The 20955-nt window shown below is 48.0% G+C and overlaps 1 protein-coding gene across 1 annotated transcript; it reads left to right on the top strand.

The window, feature by feature from the left end:
• Window positions 1-18307: 18307 nt before the first annotated feature.
• On the top strand, window positions 18308-19184 carry OLIG3 (oligodendrocyte transcription factor 3). The gene has a single exon (XM_023651576.2). It carries the CDS (start codon window positions 18308-18310, stop codon window positions 19124-19126), a length of 819 nt encoding a protein of 272 aa, XP_023507344.1. The 3' UTR covers window positions 19127-19184.
• Window positions 19185-20955: the final 1771 nt, after the last annotated feature.

Genomic DNA, 20955 nt, shown 5'->3' with positions numbered 1-20955 from the left:
CATCTTTCCCAATGCTGTGGATTTTTAAAAAATTAACTTCTCATAAATTCTGGAATATTACTTTCAATGAAAAGGTAATGCTAAAAATCATATCCCTTTTCCTATAGAAAAATTTCTTTCTACATTATTTTTATTGGTGGAAAATGATTTACACTAGTTGTTATTGGACCTGAGGTGCTGTCCCAAATCTGTCACTAATTAGATGTTAACCCTAAATAAGACACTTATTTTCTCTTGCCCTCAAATTCCTCACGTATAAAATAAAGAGGTTGGACTAAGATGTTAACAGCTTCGTTCCTAGTCCTGTGCAATCTACAAACCGCTTTTACATAATTCTTTAAAGTAGCTTTGAGCTTACGACTTCTGCTTCTCTTCATAATCATTTTGAAAGAAAGCCACTTATGTTAACTCTATCATAAGAATAGTTATATCTTCACAAGACAAAAAAGTTGCCTTTAAAGAAATTCTAACAGTTCCTTTTGTTGCAACAGCTCTGGAGCAGGAATTTTCGGAGATGTTTTACAATGAGACGCCACCTCTGGAAGACGTGATCTCCGATACCAAAAAGCTTTGTGGTGTCAAGTTACATCTCCCCCTCTATGATCACTGGTTTTTTTCCAGTTTATTTTCCCTCTCTTGTTCAGAGTGGGCAAATTCAATGGTTTTACCTTCAGATTCACTGCTTCTTCCCTCTGTCATTCCCGTCTTCTACTGAGCCCATCTAGTGAGATTTTTATTTTGGTTATTGTCTTCAATACCAGTTATAAAATTTTCATTTATAAAATTTCAGTTATAAAATTTCCATTTGGTTCTTCTTTACTTCCCCTATTTCATTGCTGAGTTCTTGTATTTTTCCATTTGCTTCAAGTGTGTCCGTAACTGCTTGCTGAAGCATCTTTGTGACAGCTGCTTTGCAGTCCTGTCAGATGGTCCAACACCAGGGTCGTCCCCGTGTTGGTGTCTGTTGATTCTTTTCTCATCCAGGTTGAGGTGATCCTGGTTCTTGGTATGACGAGTCATTTTCAATGTGTCCAGGACATTTTGGGTGTTATGTTCTGGAACTTTGGATCTTACTTAGGTCTCCTATATTAGAATATCTCTGTGGAGACCACTCCTGCAGGGGGAAGAGAGGCTCATTCTTCACCACTGGGAGGGGATGTCAGTTCAGACTCCTTGCCCCTGCAGTCAGACTTTGACAGCAGTCATTGAGAATGGTACTGTAGACAAAGTACTTTGACAGCAGTTGTTGAGAATGGTGCTGTAGACAAAGTACTTTGACAGCAGTCATTGAGAATGGTGCTGTAGACAAAGCACAGGTTCTGGAGCCAGACAACACTGACTTGAATCCTGGCCCCCCACGTACTCACTGTGTGACCTAGGACGTGCTCCATAACCTTCCTGAGCCTCAGTTCCTTCATCACTAAAATAGGGACAATAATATATAGCTTAGGAGGTTGTTTCCAGGATTAGAAATGCTGCATGTTCAGAGCCCAGCACATAGTAGGTGGTCAACAAATATTAATCCCCTCTGGTTAGAAAGTGAGAACCAGCATATTGGAAGACATGCTGTAGAGCACACCACCCATGAGTCCCTAATGGATAGAAACTTCACCACTCTATTTTCTCCTCAGATTTTCCCCCAAAAATTCTGTGTTCTAAAAATTAATTTGTATGTCCTAAAAATATGATACATTTGTAAAAATCTTCTCTTGATGTCAGTGTCACAACTTGCAGGCCAATAGACCATCTGATTGTCTTGTTCATACCTTTCTTTCTTCTTGAAGTCCAATTACTCACACAATTAAACAGCTTTAAAAAAAAAATTTCTGTTGAAAACTTGTCGTAATAAAAAATATCCCTGCAAACGCTCCCTGTGTTTGATTTTCACAGATGCTATCTTCCTCAAGAAGCTTTATGGTTTTATTTGTGAGCTATCCTTACCTTGTTTCTCAGTAATGGCTTTTATTTTCGTTTTTCATTGTGATAAAGTTTGCCATTTTTAAGTGTGCAGCTCAGCAGTGGTAAGTATATTCACATTATTGTGCAACCAGAGTCTAGAACTTCTTCATCTTACAATACTGAAGCTCTATACCCATTGAATAATAACTCCCCATTTCTCCTTCCCCCACAGCTCCTGGCCACCACCATTTTACTTTCTGTCTCTATGAGTCTGAAGACTCTAGCAACCTCATTTAAGTGGAATCATACAGTATTCATCCTTTTGTGACTGGTTTATTTCACTCAGCATAACGTCCTCAAAGTTCACCCATGTTGCTGCATGTGTCAAAATTTCCTTCCTTTTTTAAGGCTGAATAATATTCCATTTAAATATAGACCACATTTTGCTTATCCAGTGATTCATTGACGGCACTTGCGTTGCTTTCACTTTTTGGCCATTATGAATAACGCTATGAACATGGTTGTACAAATATCTATTCAAGATTCTGCTTTCAATTTTTTTTGATATCTACCCAAAAGTGGAATCTCAGTAATATTTTTAAATTTACAAACCTTATTTTGGGAGCAAGAGGAACTGAGTCTTCCCTTTACATAGCCACATACTGTGTGTATTATAACATAAAATTTAAAATGTTGGTTATCATCTTGGAATCTAGGAATATCAATTAAAATGCATATGCCTGCAAATAACAGAATACCCAAGTAAGTAAGTGGCTTTAACAGTAGAAGACTTTTATTAGACTTTAAAAAAAGGTGGTTGAGAATTTGACCCAGGGCTAGTCTAGTGGCTCAGTCAACGCTCGCTCTCTTCCTCCTTCTGCTCAGCCAGTCAGTTGGCTTTTCATTCTCATGTGACCTCATGGTCACAAAATGGCAGCCCCGGTTCTAAGTATTTTACTCTCTGGAAGCAGAAAGTAAAAGTAAAAGGGGCTTCCTTCTATCAGAGAGGGAAAGAACTTTCCCGGAAGCTTCTAGCAGGCTTCCTCTTATTCTCATTGGTCAGAACTGGCCATATGCCCCCCTCTATCTCAAGTAGAAAAGTGTCTGACAAAATGGAAGTAGATCTCTACGATCGAGACCAGCCTTGAGCTGTCCCCTCAGTGTGAGCACATTATCGAATATACAAAATCAGACGTCTGTTCATACGGGAGGGGATGAGGAAAGCCTTGGACAGGCAGGTAGAATCTGTGTGGTAGACCCAGCACCCCCGTATCTCAATCCCTCCCTTGCTGCGTGGAGAACTGAGCCAGGCCCACAGTGTGGAACCTGGGATGGACTCGCAGTGCACCTGCTGGCACCCGTTCCGCATTCCCGTGGTCCGCTTACTCTCCTGTTCTCCTAAAGACTAGTTCATAGCTTCTGTCTCTTCACATTCCCAACATCTCGTTCCTCAATTCTCAGTTTGGTCTGTGACCTTGCTTCTCATTTGACTGAGGAAATAGGATTAAAAGGAAATCTTCCAGAAGCGTCTACCCCCACTTCCGCCTACCTTCCCGCATCTGGGTCCACATATTCTGTCTTCTTTCTTGTTATTATTTCCTTGTTCATACTTAAGGCCTGCCCTCCACTGGTGTGTAGAGTCCATCCCTTCTTACCTCTTTGAGGGCATGGATCCCTCCTCCCCTCCAGCATCAGTTTCCTCCCACTACGAGATTATTCCCATAAATATACAGACACGTTGTAATTTCTCCCATCTTAAAAAAAGAGAAATACTGCTCCAGTAACTGCATCATTTTTCTGCTTCTCTTTTCAGCAGAACTATTCGACAGAGTTTTTATGCTATGGTCTCCATTTACTCCCTTCCCATTTTTTCTCAAGCTTACTCCATTCTGAGTACTCCCCCACTATGCCATCAAAGCTGCTCTGGTCCAGGTTGATAAATCCACATGGTTGAATCTCATTCTTCCTCTCATCAGAACCGTCAAGAGAACCTGACACCGCTGATGACCGCCTCCTAAAAACCCACGTTCACGTGGCATCCAGGAGGCCACTGCCTGGGCTCGCTGCCTACATTAGCAGCTGCTGCTGCTCAGTCTCCTTTGTTGCTTCCTCCTTTTCTTCCCTTTTTCCAGGCACTGCACCAGAGCTCAGTCCTTGGAATGTTCTCATCTTTATTTGCCTTGGGTCCCGTGATAATCTTATCTAATTTCATGTCTGAACATGAACGTGAACGGCAGACATGTTTATGCAGCTGCCCACTTAACATGCGCATTTGGATGGGCGTTTCACACTTCACGTCCAAAATATCTCCCTCCTCGGTCCTTCCCATCTCAATTGTTAAAAAATAATTGTTTAAAAATGATACAAGCCATGACTCCCATACAGATATAAAACGAACTCAAGTCAAAGATTTTATTTAACGCAATTTATGACGGAAATCAGCAAGATATTACAGCCAGTTCAAAGACGCACTCAGAGCAAAGACGTATGTGGGGAATAAGAAATTCTGCAATGAATTTACAAATACACTCCAAATGGGTCTATCTACAGAAAATAGTCAATTACATTCTGCTAAACACAACCAGTGTGCGTGTTTTTCTTTTTTAGTTTTAAATTTTGTTTAATTTATGTGTTTTATAATCATGGTGACATTTCAGACTAGAAACTTCTAATATATTAATTTATCTGTAAATATTTTATTAGTAATAATATATTCCTAATTAATAATTATTTCTTTTATCTGTTAAATCCTTTTCTGCTGTGTTCAATGTGCTTTTGATGGCAAGAATAACTAACATCACTACCCGTTTTCTACAACTTACAAACTGCAAAACATCTTAAAGACAATGGAAGGCAGAGATGTCCTGAATGAATGAGTTAGACAAGACACTCATTTACCTTTGAGTCTTTTCTTTTTTTCCCACTTCAAAGTCCTTCACAATTTTTCCTGACACGGTGGATTGCATCTATATTTTCTGCAAGATCAAGCCAAAAACTTTGAGTTCATTTTTAACCTCTCTCTTTTCCTCGCTTTCCATATCCAATCTCTCAGCACATCCCGTTGCCTCACGCTTCAAATTAGATCCAGAATCTGACACCTCTCAACACCTGCACCGCACAGGTGGTCCAAGCCACCGTCATTCCTTGTCATCCATTCTCAGTAGAACACAGTGAGCCTTCCAAAATATGAGCAGGTTCAAGTCACTCCTCTGCTCACAACCCTCTCCTGGCTTCCGTCCTTAGGGTGGAAGCCCAGCTTCTCACTAGGAGTAGAACTTAGAATTTCCTGCCGGCTCTCCGCCTTCTGCATCCGCGGCTGTTCCCCCAACCCCAGAGCTTTCCCTCTGACATCGTTGTTTGCTATCTTTCCTTCACTGGCTCTCTTCTGCCACATCTGCCTCCTTGTTATTTCTCCAACTTGCAGGCTTGCTCCTGCCTCGGAGCCTCCTTCATATGTTGATCCCTCTGCCAGGAACACTTTCCTCCTAAATCTAAATTACTTGGCCTTTTGTCCCCTCCAGGTTTTACTCAAGTATCAAGTTCTCAGAGACCTTCTCTCACAACATCGTTCGCTATATTGACCACTGGTCTCCTCCCCATTCTCCATCAGTCCTTCCTGCTTCCTCCCCAGTTGATATTTTTTCCGTGGAAATTGTCACCATCTGACATAGTGCAGGTTTTACTCACTTACGTGTTCCCCTTATACTTTAAGGCAATTGAGGGAAGGGATATGGGGTTATGTTTTTCGCTTTTGCATTCCCTGTGCCTAGAACAGTACCTGGCACTTTGTAGTTGCATAATAAGTATTTTCGAATGAATGAATGATCTCTAGCCCTTATGAAATAACCTGGGGACGTTGTAACGAGATGATACTGGTAGTGCAGTGAGAAACTGGATGCAAACCCAGATATTAGGTACAGCTGATGCACACACATCAGTAAAGGTCCTGGAGTTTCAGGGTGCAGTGGTCGGAGGTACGAGACCCAGTAAACGTCAACTTGGGCCTTTCCCTGTAAGGCTGAATTTCATCACCGCCAATCCGGGCACGTCACCATGAAGAATGGGAGGAGACAAAAGAAGCCGTGTTCCCCAAACGCCTCAGCCCGGCACCTTCTGCTGAGCTGTGTTGGTGATGCATCGTGTAGACCAATGGCCCGAAAGGGTAAGTCCCACAGTGTAAGGCCTGGTGCTCACTCTCGCCAAGCCTCAGACCCGGTCACCTGCAGACCACTCCACGCTGGGGACGAGAAAGATCTCACCCGTCTCCCCAGAAGGAGAGCTGTCTCCACGTGTTATATCTCGTACTACCTGCCCGTGTGGCCTCTCCCTGACTCTGATAGTGGCTGTCAATCTTGCGAATCTTGTGAATGCCTTTTTTTCTATCCAGCTAAGCAGAGAACACAGTTCGCTTTCACCTGGAGAAGGTGGCAGTCCACACTTGCACTGCTGCTTCAGGCTCAGCTCTCTGACGTAATTCAGTCCACCTGGCCCGCTCACTGCTGTGCTTAGTAACGTGCTTGCAACGTGTCTGTTGTGTGTAAGCAAGGCAGACTAAGGCAAGATTGCTCTAACTAAGAGAGCAGCAATAAAGTGACTTTTAGAACTGAAAGGTTCATTTCTCGTTCCTGTAATGATTCCAATATGAACGGTCCAGATCTTTAGGGAATTCTGCTCTACACTCCAATTTTGGGGGCTATATTTTTTCTAAGTTACAGCTTGCACACACCTGGGGCATTTTCGTCATCGGCATGGTTCAACTGTGGTCAGAGAGCAGAAGAAGGAAGAAATGTGGAAGGGACCTGCCCTCACTCCCAGACCTGGACAGGGCACTTACAGCTCCCGCTCACTTTCCATCAGTGCAAGCTTGGTCACGTGGCTCCTTCTAAGAGTATGGACGTCTTGGAGCCCGTCAGGGCAGAGCAGACTTGGTAAGTGTTAGCAGTCTCTGTCACACTGTGCTTGTTACTTTGGGCTCTGCTCGTTTAACAGTGCTAGTTACCAAGGAAGAAATCCTTCCACAAGATGACACAACATTCTCTCCAGTGAAGGGGAAGTTGGGACCACCACCAGGCCCTTGTGGGTTCTTCGCATCATTCAACCGCTGGGAGAAAAAAATATGCCATTACATTGGCTAAAGTTATTTTTATGCTCATTATCAAGAGGAAATGTTCTTGCTAAAAGCTGGGGAAAGAGAAGATGTTCTACAAATCAGATCTTCTGGATGCCTAGCACCACTTCCAAGGTCAGCAGTAGAGGCTGACTCTTCTGCCTTCCCCCTACTACTTCAGGTAAGTTGTCTCAGGGGTATTTAAATGAATAATTTAACTTATGGATTGCCTGATATCAAAACAGAATTAACTAAACTGGAAGAGGCCAGCCCTGGTTGTCTAATGGTTAGATCCTGCGCTCTCACAGCAACGGCCTGGGGTTCGCTTCCCAGTCAGGGAACCACACCACCCGCCTGTCCGGCGTCATGCTGTGGCAGTTGCCTGTTGCTGTGATGCTGAAAGCCCTGCCACCAGTATTTCAAATACCAGAGCACTCATGGTGGACAGGTTTCAGAGGAGCTGCCACAGTGAGACAGTCTAGGAAGGAGGACCTGGCCACCCACTTCTGAAAAAAATTGACCATAAAAACCCTGTGAACAGCAGCAGAGCATTGTCTGACAGAGAGCCAGAGGTGAGGGGATTGAGCAAAAAAACTGGGCAACGGACTGCTCTGCTGTCCACAGGGTCACTAGGAGGCAGGATGTTAGGTTTCCCCTGTAGGAGAGAGGAGGAGTACATTATATTTATTATTTTTTTGTTCACTTATTTGTATGAGTGGTAATTGCATTATGTTGGACGTGAGTACGTTTTCATTGCAGTAGTTGCTGGTCAGTTCAGCTATGGGTGGAAGGCTGCACACGGGTGCTGAGTAACCCAAGTGCTGGCCTGTGGTGGGCGTGATGGATTGGCCTTTTCAACTTCTATTGTATTCTCTTTATAATTAGAGAGAATAAAACGTTGAGTTTTTATTTCACCAATTACCTTACAAGTGGATGCAGATTAGAGTCTTTAGTTAGATGCACTCATGCAACCCTTGAAAAGTAGAAGTGAAGCAGAATTCATTTTCCTGCACCTTTTAAAAAATTCTCTCTTAGCCAGCCATGTCCTGGAAGTGTCATACTTTTTCTTTATCAATGTCCAGTGTCCATTCTCCTGCTTCTGATTATCAGAATTGATTACGACAGTTTCTTCTTGACTCCAGCTTCCTGATTCCTGGGTCGATTTATTCTCTGAATTCCTGAGTTTACGATTCTAGTTGCAACATCAGTGTCAGAGGTAGTAGCTCCTGGCAGGTTATTTTTGTGTTTTTCTCAGAGTCATTCCTGGAGACCCAGCCTAGGATCCACTCTTTTGGTCCTTCCAAAGATATTTGCAGCAGGCAATTTTCTATACTAAATCCTCTACTGCTTAAAATAGTGAAAATGGTTTCTGTGCCAGCACTGCATTCTCACAGACACACCTATGAGGTTTGCCTCCTTCTTCCTTATCTTTTTCTCCATCATGCTTCCCAGAATCCAGATGTGATAAATACCCTTTTGAGCCAAGAGCATAAGGGTCACATACTTGGGGTGCTGGAAAGATAAGCTGGGAGTCACCAGGTCATTGAGGACACGGGGAAGCAGAGCCACCATTCCAGCCTAGACTGCGTTCTTCCAGTAATAAACTGGGCTAGAAATCCACAGCCTACCTCAGAGATGCCACAGCCTTCCTAGAGCCGTCACTTACTTGGCTGTGTTCTCTCTCACCTTTCTCCACTGGGGAAAATAGCAGGCTTTTCTTGTGGTCCGATCCCCATATCTTTGGCCCCCTTTTTCCTCTAGCCCATGCTGGCCTCGGCTGCAGGGCATACCTCTTGCTCTCTGCCTAGGCTTCTCTGTCACATGACACCTGTGGGGACTCTGTTGTCACTCCCCATGTGTGGTCCAGAGCTGGAGGTATTTATTGGCCCATGAGCAGCCCTCACCCCGGGGCAGGGGGACCGGAAACAATGGCTAAATGCTTCTCCACTTGGTCCCTTGGGTGAACACATCAAGGTTGCATTCTAGACACTCGAGAAGGACCCAGAGAAGTCAGTCCCAGTGCCCAGAGCAGTGATCACCCTGATAAAGCACTTCCCACTGTCCTCCGCTCCCTCGCTCTCCCCACGCCCCTCTCCTGCTCCTGGGGTTGTTTTCCAAAGAAACGTCCTGTAGAGAGAGAAACCAGGATAAGAGCAGAAGACACACCTCATATGCTCAGGGTCTGTTCTCTGTGACTCCAGGACAAGTACTTAATCTGTTATAATGACCAGTGTTAATAGCAGGAGCCTAAATGTCACTGGCATCTCGCACCTAGATTATAACACCGGAAGTGAGGGGCCACGGTTTACTTGCCTTTGTTCCCCCAGAACCTCTAGTTACTGATGCATACGGGGCACTGAAGAAATGCTGAGTGAATGAGTGAATGAAAACGATGGTCTGTGGTTTTTTCCAGGGTATCAGAGGTGGGAACCTACAGCCAGCCCAGAATAGGACTGAGTCGATGTCAGCCACTGGAAGGTCTTTTAGGACAAAGTTTGGCAGGACTTCCAAATCCCAAAGTGCAAGTGTCACCACCTCCTCCCCATGTGCGGTCAGTCCTGGTCTGACAGGGTGAAGAATCCCCAGGGTGAGGACGGGTACTGACTGGGGCGCAATCGGAAGACTGCGCTGGCAAAATTTTGTTTGGGACTCAGAATTTAAGTAAGCCTGATGGTTTCCAGGGCTTTCCCTAAGAGAAAAGCATAGCAAAATTTAAATCATGTTTCCTCCGAGAATCTTCATTTCTAATAAACAATCAGCTACTTGCCCACCATGTTACTTAGAGGGACTGAGAACTTGTTATTCTGCCTTCTAAGACTAGTGGATTCTATACTCAATTTCATTTCTAAAAGTCCCAACACTTTCCAGGTACCTCCTATGACATCTGAGAGGTACTTTGGCGTACTTTACATGACTAATTCTCAACTTGCTAGGGGGTAGGGACAATAGGAAAGGATGATTTCTGCCTTAATAGTGAGGGTAGATGTAAGAAATTTTTTAAATAGCAGGATGACATTTTACAAGGCAAACTATAAAAGAATAAAGTTGAATGAATATTTTTGGCAGAGTCAGACAGGGTCAGAAAATATTTTATTTCAAAAGCATAATACTGCATGATTTAAAAGGTTTGCAAAATGCTATTGTTTAATCCTCACAATGACATATGTCATGAGTACTATTATTGTCGTTGTGCAGATGATGAAATGAAGGTTCAGAAATGGGGAGAAAAGTGTAAGCAGACACAGCTGGTAAGCAGCAAGTCCTATCCAGGAAATCTGGTGGGTGGTGCAGTCTTTCTTGGGTAACACTTGCCTCTCGTCTCCACACCCCAGGAGGGCGCGCCCACCAATGGGAAGGTGCTTCTCTATGTTCACAATGTGAGTCATCAAAAAAAGTAGTTTACGTCTCTCCAAAGCTTGTCTTCCCTATGAGCCCTTGGTATCTGCAAGTTTTGCCAGAAGATAACTTATTAAAAAACCTACACAGTATTCTCTGTGTGTTTGTTGTATTCTTTGCTGGTGTTTATTTTCTTTCCCTTTCTTGTTGATGGTTTTCTCAAACAGGGACCTGAAGGACACCAGAAACACTGAGAGGAGCTGTGTCCTGCGATTCTAGTCCTGTCTTTAAAAAGATGTTCACTCCAGGCTGCATATGCTCTTTAGTTTTTAGTTTCTACAACTACTTAAGACTCTTAAGTTGAATTAGTTAAAGACTCTTGGCCCACATCTTTCCTGACACACACATTTTCGGGAATATTTTTCTATTGGGTGTCTCTTCTTGGCATTACTTTCCCCAAAGGCATTATTTTCCATTTAATGTAATTGCTTCAATTAATAAATCTAACGGGAGCAAAGGAGCTCTTATCCCCTGCTTTACTTTCACAGGAGGTAAAACTTTGATAAAGATGAAGAGATAGGGCAATTTTAGCAAGTGTACTTGAAAATTAGACACATAATTGCATTTCTTTTTATACAAATAAATCACATAAAAGGCTTTTCCCAGAGAAAAAGAATTTTAACTCTGGAAAGAATTTTGAAACAAGCTTATAAATCCATGCTAACAATTGCCTTTTTCTAACTATGGATTTCTAGTCTTGTAGTCTTATTTAAGTAAATCGCCATGGCATTATGTGCAATTACTGGGACACTGGAGTTCTCCCTCAATATAACGTTGAAAGCTTTTTGTTTTTCTTTTTGGCAACAGAAAAAATTAACACCTTGTTGGGGAGCTACCGTATTAAAGTCTAAAAATTCTATTTCTCAGCAGAGTTTCTGTCGGATGGCTCCTCAGTCTCCCGGTGTCCTCAGCAGCAGATGCTGAGCCATCTCTGCACCCAGAAGTACGTTCCCTGAAGGATCACCCAGCGCTGCCATTCCCACGGCTTTATCCAGGCAGATTGCCTGGTTTCACATCCTGCAGGGTGGGCGAATAGGGCACGTGAGTGCCACAGGGTCCCGGGGCATTGAAGGGAGGTGAGCAGACCCGCCAGACTTCCAACTTTGGAAAACAGCCACAAATGGCTCTGGACTAAAATGCTAGAATCAGTGTTAAAGTTTCCACAAGTATATGAAGTAAACATGTATTTTGGGAGTGCTTTCTTACAAAGAACTCTGTAGAGTAGGATTAAGCTTACCTTCTGTGAGCTAAGGCCGTGTTCAAAGTGTGTTCTACGCCCTCCTTCTTTTTCTTTTTCTCCTCATTGCAGAGGTTATTTTTCTAAAAGTCTACTCATATTTATTATACTTGCCGTAATGAGAAGAACAAAAAACAAAGCTCTAATGTATCTAATTAAAATACTCATTTCTGTGCACATAAATAGTCCAATATTCTGCTATTTCTTATTATCAAGGGTTATAGGATAGATAGTCAAAATCACTAGGAAAAATTGAGGGTTTGGAAGATTATCCAGTTTCTTTCATCAATATCTTAAATAATGTCACAATGTCATGTTATGAAAAGATATTAATTCCCATTATCATTTTATGTTGTAAAAATTAACATATTCCAAAGGTATAAGACTTTCTTACTGCCAGTTCTTGATAGCGCTGTTGAGAATATCATTTCAGTTGTTAAGCAGCAGACTCGGACTGGTCTGGAAATAAAATATAGAATGAGGAATTTCTAGAAATTGTGAGTGATAATTTGTTTCCAGCCTGCTTTCCCTCTTCCACCCTCTCCCCCTGCATCCTCAAAAATCAAAGAAAAACAGGACTTGAGGCTTGAATTGTCTGGATAATTCTTCAATTTATTATATATTATATTATGATGTGAAGATGAAGACGAAAATTCAGCCAATATTGTAAACGGTGACAGTTTGGTTTTATACACTTTACATTCAGATTGTTGGAATTAGGCAAGCAAAATAAAGCATACCATAAATAGGAAAATACAATGGCTCATGAGAAAGGAGCATATATTACATTTTCATTTGTTTTTAGAAATGATAAAGCAGAGTCTACGTGGTCCTACCACAGATTCTGTATAAAATCAATCAGCCATGGAAATGTCGATTTTTTGAAAACTGCCATTTTGGCTTTTCAAGATTCAGTAACAGACACCTTAATCATCATTTTCTCAAAATAGTGTGTGTAAATCTGTATTTGGTAGGAGTCAATTTAACTCTTCGAATCCAATTCTACTTATGAACAGGCATGTAATATGTTCTCCTTTGTCTTTATTAGCATCTGAAAAATAACTTATTCCTTTTTATTTAGGAATCAAAGGCTTCAAATACATATTTAATGTATTTAACTTTATGCAGATATATATGTAAGTTTCAGAACGTATGTGAATAGATACCTGTAATTAAAAAGTAGTGTAACAAACTGGTGACATGGATGTTAATGTCTCTTTCATCCTCCGTTGCGCTATGTGTAGGTTCTTACATTCTGATCTCTTCCTGGTATCTATTTATTTATATACTTTGTGATAAATCAGAATATTGCCGAATATAAAGTGAAAACAATACATATGCCGCATAAGACATTTATCTCTAAAGTAAATATTTATCTCTAAAATGAAACTAAATTCTTTAAGCACTTTAGCAAAGAGCACAGCAATATGTATCTAATTTTACTAATAGAATATACCAAGGAGATGATACGATAACTTCCAAAAACAAAAAGCAGAATTTAGTATTCTGCCCTATTTTATATTAAGATATGAAATTGCATACAGTGGTTTTAATTATAATATCAGAAAAGAAGTAAATTAACAACAATAAAATACCAATAAGAAATCATCTACTTAGCGATTCTTAAAGTATTGGTAGTAATGGAACCACAAATCCAAAATGTCAGGGCACATGCCAAGAATGTGTGTATAAGTATGCAAATTTTAATAAAACTCATCAGTTTGCATGATTGATCATCAGTGATATTTAAATTAACCTAAACATTCCAATCTCGAGGAAAAATGTTTTCAATTATAGACTTCTTTAGGAGAAAAACTCAGTACAGGTTTTGGCAATTGAGCAGATGTTCCCAGAAAGTTAAAAAACATAATAAGAAAGGGTACTGAAATATGCCCACTGATTGAGCAAAATCCCATAAACGAAGCCCGGAAGCTGCTGTCTCCTCGGTCTTCAAATGGTTATAAGGAGTCTGGAAGTGATGGCCAGGCTTCCCGCTTACATATCTTTACGATGGAACTTCTACTTCTGCCAGCGGGCTGGTTCCTCTACGTGGTCACATAATTAGAGCCTCGTCATTGTGCGCTGTTCTGGGCCCTTCCTCGCACCCTCCAATCTCACACTCAACACCGTGAAAAGCCTCATAAAATTCTGCTGTCCTTCAACCTCTGCTATTTTTCCTGTATGAAAACCAGATTTTAAAAAGATGAGAAATACCGGACAGATCAGCGAGTGTTCAAGATATTACGTAAAATATGGGGAAACCCAGAAACGGAAACACCGTAGTCAGTCGGCCCAGATCCATCCTCGCGGCCCCACTAGAGCCTATTAAATGGTCAGAGCTCCGATTTCGGCTCGGAGTTCGGTACCCTCACCACCCTCCCCCCATCACCCGGGATGCGCTGCCGAGAGGAGAGAGCTCCTGCTCGGCTGCGATTTATGTTGACATTTAATTTTTTAAAACTTGTCTTCTTTTCGTGTAATGGCTTCTCGGATGCACCTCACAGCCTCGATGCTCCGGCCCCGCCGCTATTGTTTTGCTCGGATAAAGACAGAAACTTCTGTTTGAGAAGTTGCTCCGGGACCAGCTACTTTTCAGGCTGTCCCTCCGGTTGCGACGCTCAGAGAGCGCGGGGTTCCCTTTTGTCCTTCTCGTTTTGGAAGCGGGATGGGGCTGGCAGGTGAGGCCCGCAGGGCAGCCTCCCGCCGCGCGGTCTCGGCCAAAGTTTCTGCCGGTCAAGTTTGGGGAGACCGGAGCCCTGGACGTCGCTGATTGATCGGCTCCTCACAGTGGCCGCCGCGGTCCAGCCAGCACGACATTTGCCGCCGGACTCTCGAGGGGAGGAGGGGTCGCTCCTGAGCCCAAATCGCGAGGCCTCGGGCGGCGCCGCAGCTTCTGGAAAAGACCTCGGCGCTGGAGCTGCGCAGAGACGGGCAGGGGGTAGGAGACGGCCCCTGGCGGCGGGGGCGGGGGTCGGGAAGGGCCGGCAGGGGTCCGGAGCGCGCGGCCCGGGGCTGGTCGGCCGGGGCTGCAGAGGCGGTGCGCCCGGGCGCGCGGCTCCCCGGCCCGGCCCCGCTGCTTCCCTGAGTCGCGCGCACGCGGGGGACCCGGAGGCTCGGCCGGAGCGCAGTCCACGCGGCGGGAGGCAGCCGGCCGGCCCCGCGGCGCACCTGTTGCCGCAGAGCGACCCCCGCCACCCTGCCCGCTGTGCGAGTGGGGGATGGTCAGGCCGCCCGCTCCCGGCCTGTCCGAGCCCCCGCATGCAACCCCGGTCGGGGCCAAGGTCACGGCCTCTCTGGCCAGGCCCCTTCGGGCGCCCTTCCTCCCCCTCCCCGACGCGCCCGGGTGGGCGGTGGCAGAGGCGGCCCTCTGACAGGCAGCCGACCGCGCGCGCCCAGCAGCCCTGTGTCTGCTCCTTGGGCTCAGGGCTGACCCGAGGCGGAGCGGGGGCTGCGGTGACCGCCCCCCCTCAGTGAAAGCTACTCCGCGAGGCGAGCTGCCTGGGGTGCGTCTCCGCCTGGGGTCCTGGCGAGGGTCGACCCATTTTACAGCGAGCAACGCTGTGGCTCCTGAGCTCTCTCGCCCTCTTGTCGCTGTTACTTCCTCTCAGTGACAGGGGTAGGGAGCAAGCCTCCTCGGAGGGTCTGGGGCTCCTGGAAGGCCTCAAGACAGTGCTTGCCGGCCGGGCCTGGGCCCCTAGGACCGCCCCACTCACACCCAGCGTCCCTTCTGGACTGCAGAGGGTGACCGGGGAGGAGAGCGCGCGCCGGGCCCGGCCCGGACACCGAGGACCCGCTTCCTCCAGCGCCGCCGCGCCAGGAGCGAAAAGCGCTTCGCGGGTGGAGGGGGCCTGGCGGCGCAGGCAGAGCCCCGGCGCCCCTTCCCGCCCGGCGCTGCCCCGTCGGAGCTTGTCACCGCGGGTCTGCGGCCCCCTCCCGTGGAAAGGCGATGCCGACGAGGCGCCTTCTGGTTCGACTCCCAGAGCCCCCGCCGCTGTCTTTCCAGCCCCGCAAGTGAAGTGGTCAGCTCGTATTGAGAGAACTGCTGCTCCTCCTTTATTCCCTGCAACCTTCTTGATTAATCTGGGGGATTTTACACCTTATTTCATTTTGTCCACTGAGAAAATTAGGATTAAAAAGAAAAACTAAAATGCCTTTCAGCAGCGTTTTTCTACTCCTTCATTTGCAACCCTTCCGCTCTAACTACACTTTGCTACTTCCTGAAATCAAAAATCAAAACGTAGATCATCAAAACTCAGTAGGGGCATGGGAAAGACAAACGTCGATGTCGAGGGTCCGGAAGGCTGTGTAGGAGTTCGGCGGGGCGGGCCTGTGCTCCAGACCAAAGAAAGGGGCGGAAGGCGCTTCTCCTGCAGTTGGGGCTCCCGGGGGACCCCCCCCCCCCTTGATCATCAGGGAAGCCGCTGAGGGCCTGGTCTGGACCCCACCTCTCCCCCAGCTTCTGCCCATCACCTGGGATGGAATCCGAATATATGCAGATGATCTGAAACCCTTTTTTCCCATAAGCAGCTCAGGGATGTCACTGTCTGAGCTCAAATGGGCGAGTCTGGTGAATTAAGAAACATTCCTTTTGCTGGATATTGGCTGTTTGGACATCAATCTTTCCACATCCAATCGAATCTCTTCGATTCTGCCTTTTAAGAAACTTTCCTTCTACGGAGGTGGAGGCGATAGGAGGAGAAGAGGCTGTGTCCTGTCTTCAAGGGCACCAGGTCCTGGCCTTGACGAGGGGCTGTTGGCCATTTTCTCTTCTTTACAGAGAAGCAGACTTCGGCCTAGAAAAAGCGTCGGTCCGGCGTCGCGCCTCCCCTGCGAGTGCTCTCGCGGCGGGACCGTCTGTCCACGCGGCGCAGCCTCGCAGAGCGCGGGCTCCGGACCCGGCACGCGTCGCTCTCGTGTTGCCCGTTCGATTGGTGTCAGTGGGGCCGCCTCTGCCCCACGAGTCCTCGGCACCTGCAGCGACTGCGCCGCGCGGTCCGCGGCCCTGTCTGCCCGGGTTCCGGGATCGCCTCGGTTTCGCACTTGCCGCCCAGACGCTCAGCTGCAGCCTAAAGTCTGTCTCGGGTCCCTCCGAGCCCGGAGCAGGCGGCGCCCAGGTTCTCGAAGACGCCGCCCGGGGCTCTCTGCCTCCGGGCACGTCTGCCTGCCCGCCCCTTGCGCCGAGTAGCCTGTCCCGATTGACAAAAACTCCGCAAGGGGTGCGAGAGACCGGCGCCACCTCCGCGCTGGAGCCGAGGGCTACCAACGCCTGGCCTGGTCTCTATCGCCAGAATCCACTGTGCGCCGCAGCGCAGTGCCCACGCGCGCACGCTCAAGGGGCTTCCAGACCCTTTCGCTGCCGACATACACACGGGCGCACACAACCGTAGTTTATTATTCGACCCTGAGCTCCCGCTTTCTCCGACCCCGTGGCACTGAGCTGCAGATGCTCCCCAGGCGCGCGCGCAGCGCCCAGAGGCCGCCCTGTGGGGCTGCAGGCCGGCACTGCCCGCCAGCTCGCCAGCGCCAGGGCCCGGGGCTGCGGGGAGGCCCGAGCAGGAACAGTCTGTCCCGAGGTCTCGGGAACCTCTCGGTGCCCAACTCCCTCCCGCCCTCTCGGCTCCTTTTCCTCCCCTCCCCTTCTCAAGCTGCTCTCCTTGTAACACCAGGGTTCGTTTTTTCCCCTCAGTTCCAGGTCTCAGAAGTTAGAGAATTGAGGAAAACTGAAATTCTTTCAGTAATGTTATTTTTTAAACGAAAGAGAAGACATAGAAAGCAAGAGACCCGTTCCCACAAGTGTCAGGGCACACCCCTGGTCCAGGCACGGACATCTCGTTGAAACCACCAGGAGGGCCCAATAAACAGAATGAGCCCAATGTCCGTGTTTAGGAAAAGAGACTTAACGGACAAAACTTCCACAGCGCGCGTCCACTCGGAGCTCGCCTCCCCTCCCGCCCGCGCGCTGACCCCGCGCTGCGCCCGCCTCTCTGTCCTGGAGACGCTTCCCACCGACGGCTCTCCCCACGTTTCCCCAAGCTTGGGAGGAGCCCTGAAAGGGAGGAGAGCGAAGGGTTCGATTCCCCTCTCCAAACCCGGAGGAATCTCCGCCCGACCTTCCCTTCCTCCGGTTCCTTCGGTGTGATTTGGTTAGGGAAATTGGGAAGGGGGGTGGGTGGAGGAAAGTTTGAAAAAAAAATCAGGAGGGCGCGAGCTGGAGCGGTGAGTGTGTCAATCAGAGGGTTTTGTGCCTGGGGGCTCCTAGCGGTTCTGAGCAGAGGTGTCCCAGGGCGGCCCCACAATGCATATGAATAGGAATCCTTGCTAAATGGGACAGCAAAGCGCACCGCCCTGAATGATGGCACGTCATCCTAACCAGCCCAGGATAGATAGGAGGGCTCCTTTTGTCTCTTTTCTCCGCCGCCGCTCTATAAAAGGCCCTCTTTCTCAGCGCGAGGTTAGTTCGGGCACAGGCGGACGAGCTGTCCGGGCTGCAGGCCGACCTGAGCGGGAGCGGGGCGGGAACCGGGCGGGGAGAGGCAGCGCCCAGCCTTTCTCCTCACGTCTGCCGCGGAGAAGTGGGTTGCCGAGCTGTGCAGATTTTTTTCATTCAAGATTTTCTTTCATTTCCCGCCTAAAGCCTCCCCACGTAGGGCCTCATCCCCTGTAATAAAATGAATTCTGATTCGAGCTCTGTCTCCAGCAGAGCTTCATCTCCGGACATGGACGAGATGTATCTGAGGGACCACCACCACCGCCACCACCACCACCAGGAGAGCCGTCTCAACTCGGTCTCGTCCACGCAGGGCGACATGGTGCCGAAGATGCCCGGGGACAGCCTCTCGCGGGCCGGCGCCAAGGCCGCGGGCGACAGCACCAAGTACAAAATCAAGAAGCAGCTGTCGGAGCAGGACCTGCAGCAGCTGCGGCTGAAGATCAACGGACGCGAGCGCAAGCGGATGCACGACCTGAACCTCGCCATGGACGGGCTGCGCGAGGTCATGCCCTACGCGCACGGGCCCTCGGTGCGCAAGCTCTCCAAGATCGCCACTCTGCTGCTGGCCAGAAACTACATCCTCATGCTCACCAGCTCCCTGGAGGAGATGAAGAGGCTGGTTGGAGAGATCTACGGGGGCCACCACTCGGCTTTCCACTGCGGGACCGTGGGCCACTCGGCCGGCCACCCGGCGCACGCCGCCAACGCCGTGCACCCGGTGCACCCCATCCTGGGCGGCGCGCTCGCGTCCGGCAACGCCTCGTCCCCGCTGTCCGCCGCCTCGCTGCCGGCCATCGGCACCATTCGGCCGCCCCACTCGCTGCTCAAGGCGCCGTCCACGCCGCCCGCGCTGCAGCTGGGCAGCGGCTTCCAGCACTGGGCCGGGCTGCCTTGCCCCTGCACCATCTGCCAGATGCCGCCGCCGCCGCACCTGTCGGCTCTCTCCACCGCCAACATGGCCCGGCTGTCGGCCGAGTCCAAGGACTTGCTCAAGTGAGCAGCGGGCCGGCCCGGCTGCCGAGGATGCAGGACAGCGGCGCGGGGCCGCGGGGCCGGGCCGGGAGGGCAGGGGGAGGCGGGCGCTCGCTCGGCCGGCGGGAGGGCAGGCGTGGGGCTGCGCGGGCTCCCACCCGGTCTGAGAGATCTCAGACCCACTCGACCCCCGGAGGGAAAGGACCAGAACCACACCGCAGTTTCTAGGTGGTAGCGGAGGGGGAGTCGAGCCGAACGTCGCGTTTGCATGCGTGCTTCTTTCCCCAGGCCGCGCCGGTGTCCCACTGCCCCACGCTCTTGTCAAAACTGCATTTGTCCTATAAAGACGGGACCGGTGTAGCTAAAACTTGCGAAGGGACTTTGCAGTTGGCTTTCTCCGGCTCTGTGTTCTCACCTGGAAAAGACAACCATCCCTTTTGTGCAAAATAAGTGTAAATATTTTGTTGCGATGGATGCAGTTATGATTGTCACTGTCCTCTCCACACTTGTTTTTCTGGAAACAATGGGGAGAGAGAGAGATTAAGACCCAAGTTTTAAACCTCAACTCCGGTCCAGGGCATGACATCTCCTCTGTGGGTTTTCCCTAAGACGCAGTGTAGGTCAAAAGAATGCATGTGCGCTTCTCCATGAATCTTGTCTAACCATGTTGTGCAGGCCGTGATGCCATTTTCCTTGTAACAAGGATTTATTAGTGAATTCTGAAGTACTCCATTTATCTGTCTCTGGTTGTATGATGTGACAAAGGGAGCAGAGTGCAAAGACCCCAACCCACGCACAGGCGCTTCTCCCCCGCGCCCACCCCCTCAGACTCCGTTCCAAGCCACCCTGAGCTGTTCCTGGGCCCGACTGCAAAAGCCTGGGCTCCCCCGGCTAGCTTGCCCCCATCCCTTGCTCAGTTACTCTGCATGCGGGGTCGGCTCTCTCTATCATCAGCTTTGAAAACTTACTGTAGTTTGGGGAGGGCGCCATTTTTATTTTCCTGAACATCTGCTTGAAGTATTTTGTTAGGGCCTCAAAGACAATACCTGTCTTTATTTTTTATATATTCTTGATAACTATGATATATTTATTAACAACCAGTGTTTCTGGATGAGATTTCAAATAAAAAAGAACCTTTAAATGCTGGCTTTGCCTTTGCCTAAAATTTTTGAAGATGGGGTAGTGGGTAGGGACCACACAGACCCAGCCAGGTGTGTCTGGGAGCAGGTGGGAGGTTTGGCAGGTGGGCAGACGGGAAGATTTTTCTCTGGTCTTTTACAGGTAAAGAGATGGGATAAATTGGTGTTAACGATCAGAACTAAATGTCCTTCAAATGGGGCATTGTCCACATTGGCAGTCTTGTGATATCTGAGCTCCTTATTCCTCTGCAGTAATCAGACCCTCATAAACTCAGCAATTGAGATTTTTAAACAGTAATCTGGAAACCCAAAGTGACAGGAAATGAGAGGCAGAGTGATGACCTCGCTGGCTGTGTCAGCAGCAGATGAGAATGAAGCAGTAAGTTAACTTCTTTCACTTTTAATTGACTGTGTGTTTTTTTAAAAAAACAAGTTAAAATCTAGTGTGCGTTTTTGAAGTCAACAAAGAGTGGTCCTAGAAAATAATCAAATACCCGGCCCACCTACCCCCTTGTCTGCAGCCCCTCAGAGAAAGGGAAGGCCACTCTGCTTTGTAAGGTGAGCGTCAGGTGAGGCCAAAGATTGCCCAATTCACAGCATCTCGCAAATTTATAGCAGGAGTGCTCCCTCCCTCCCTCAGAAGATGTCGACCACACTGGGTGTCTTCTACATACGGGATGCTAAAACAGGGGTCGTTTTAATCCATGTCTCCTCT

The sequence above is a fragment of the Equus caballus genome, chromosome 10 (genome assembly GCF_041296265.1).
Source record: "Equus caballus isolate H_3958 breed thoroughbred chromosome 10, TB-T2T, whole genome shotgun sequence".
In the NCBI taxonomy this organism is placed as follows: Eukaryota; Metazoa; Chordata; class Mammalia; order Perissodactyla; family Equidae; genus Equus; species Equus caballus.
Note: the sequence above shows the minus strand (reverse complement) of the source record. Positions and strands in the feature narration are given on the sequence as shown.

What these genes read in the sequence shown, in the direction of transcription:
- OLIG3 (XM_023651576.2), top strand. Translation starts at nt 18,308, where the DNA reads ATGAATTCTGATTCGAGCTCTGTCTCCAGCAGAGCTTCATCTCCGGAC.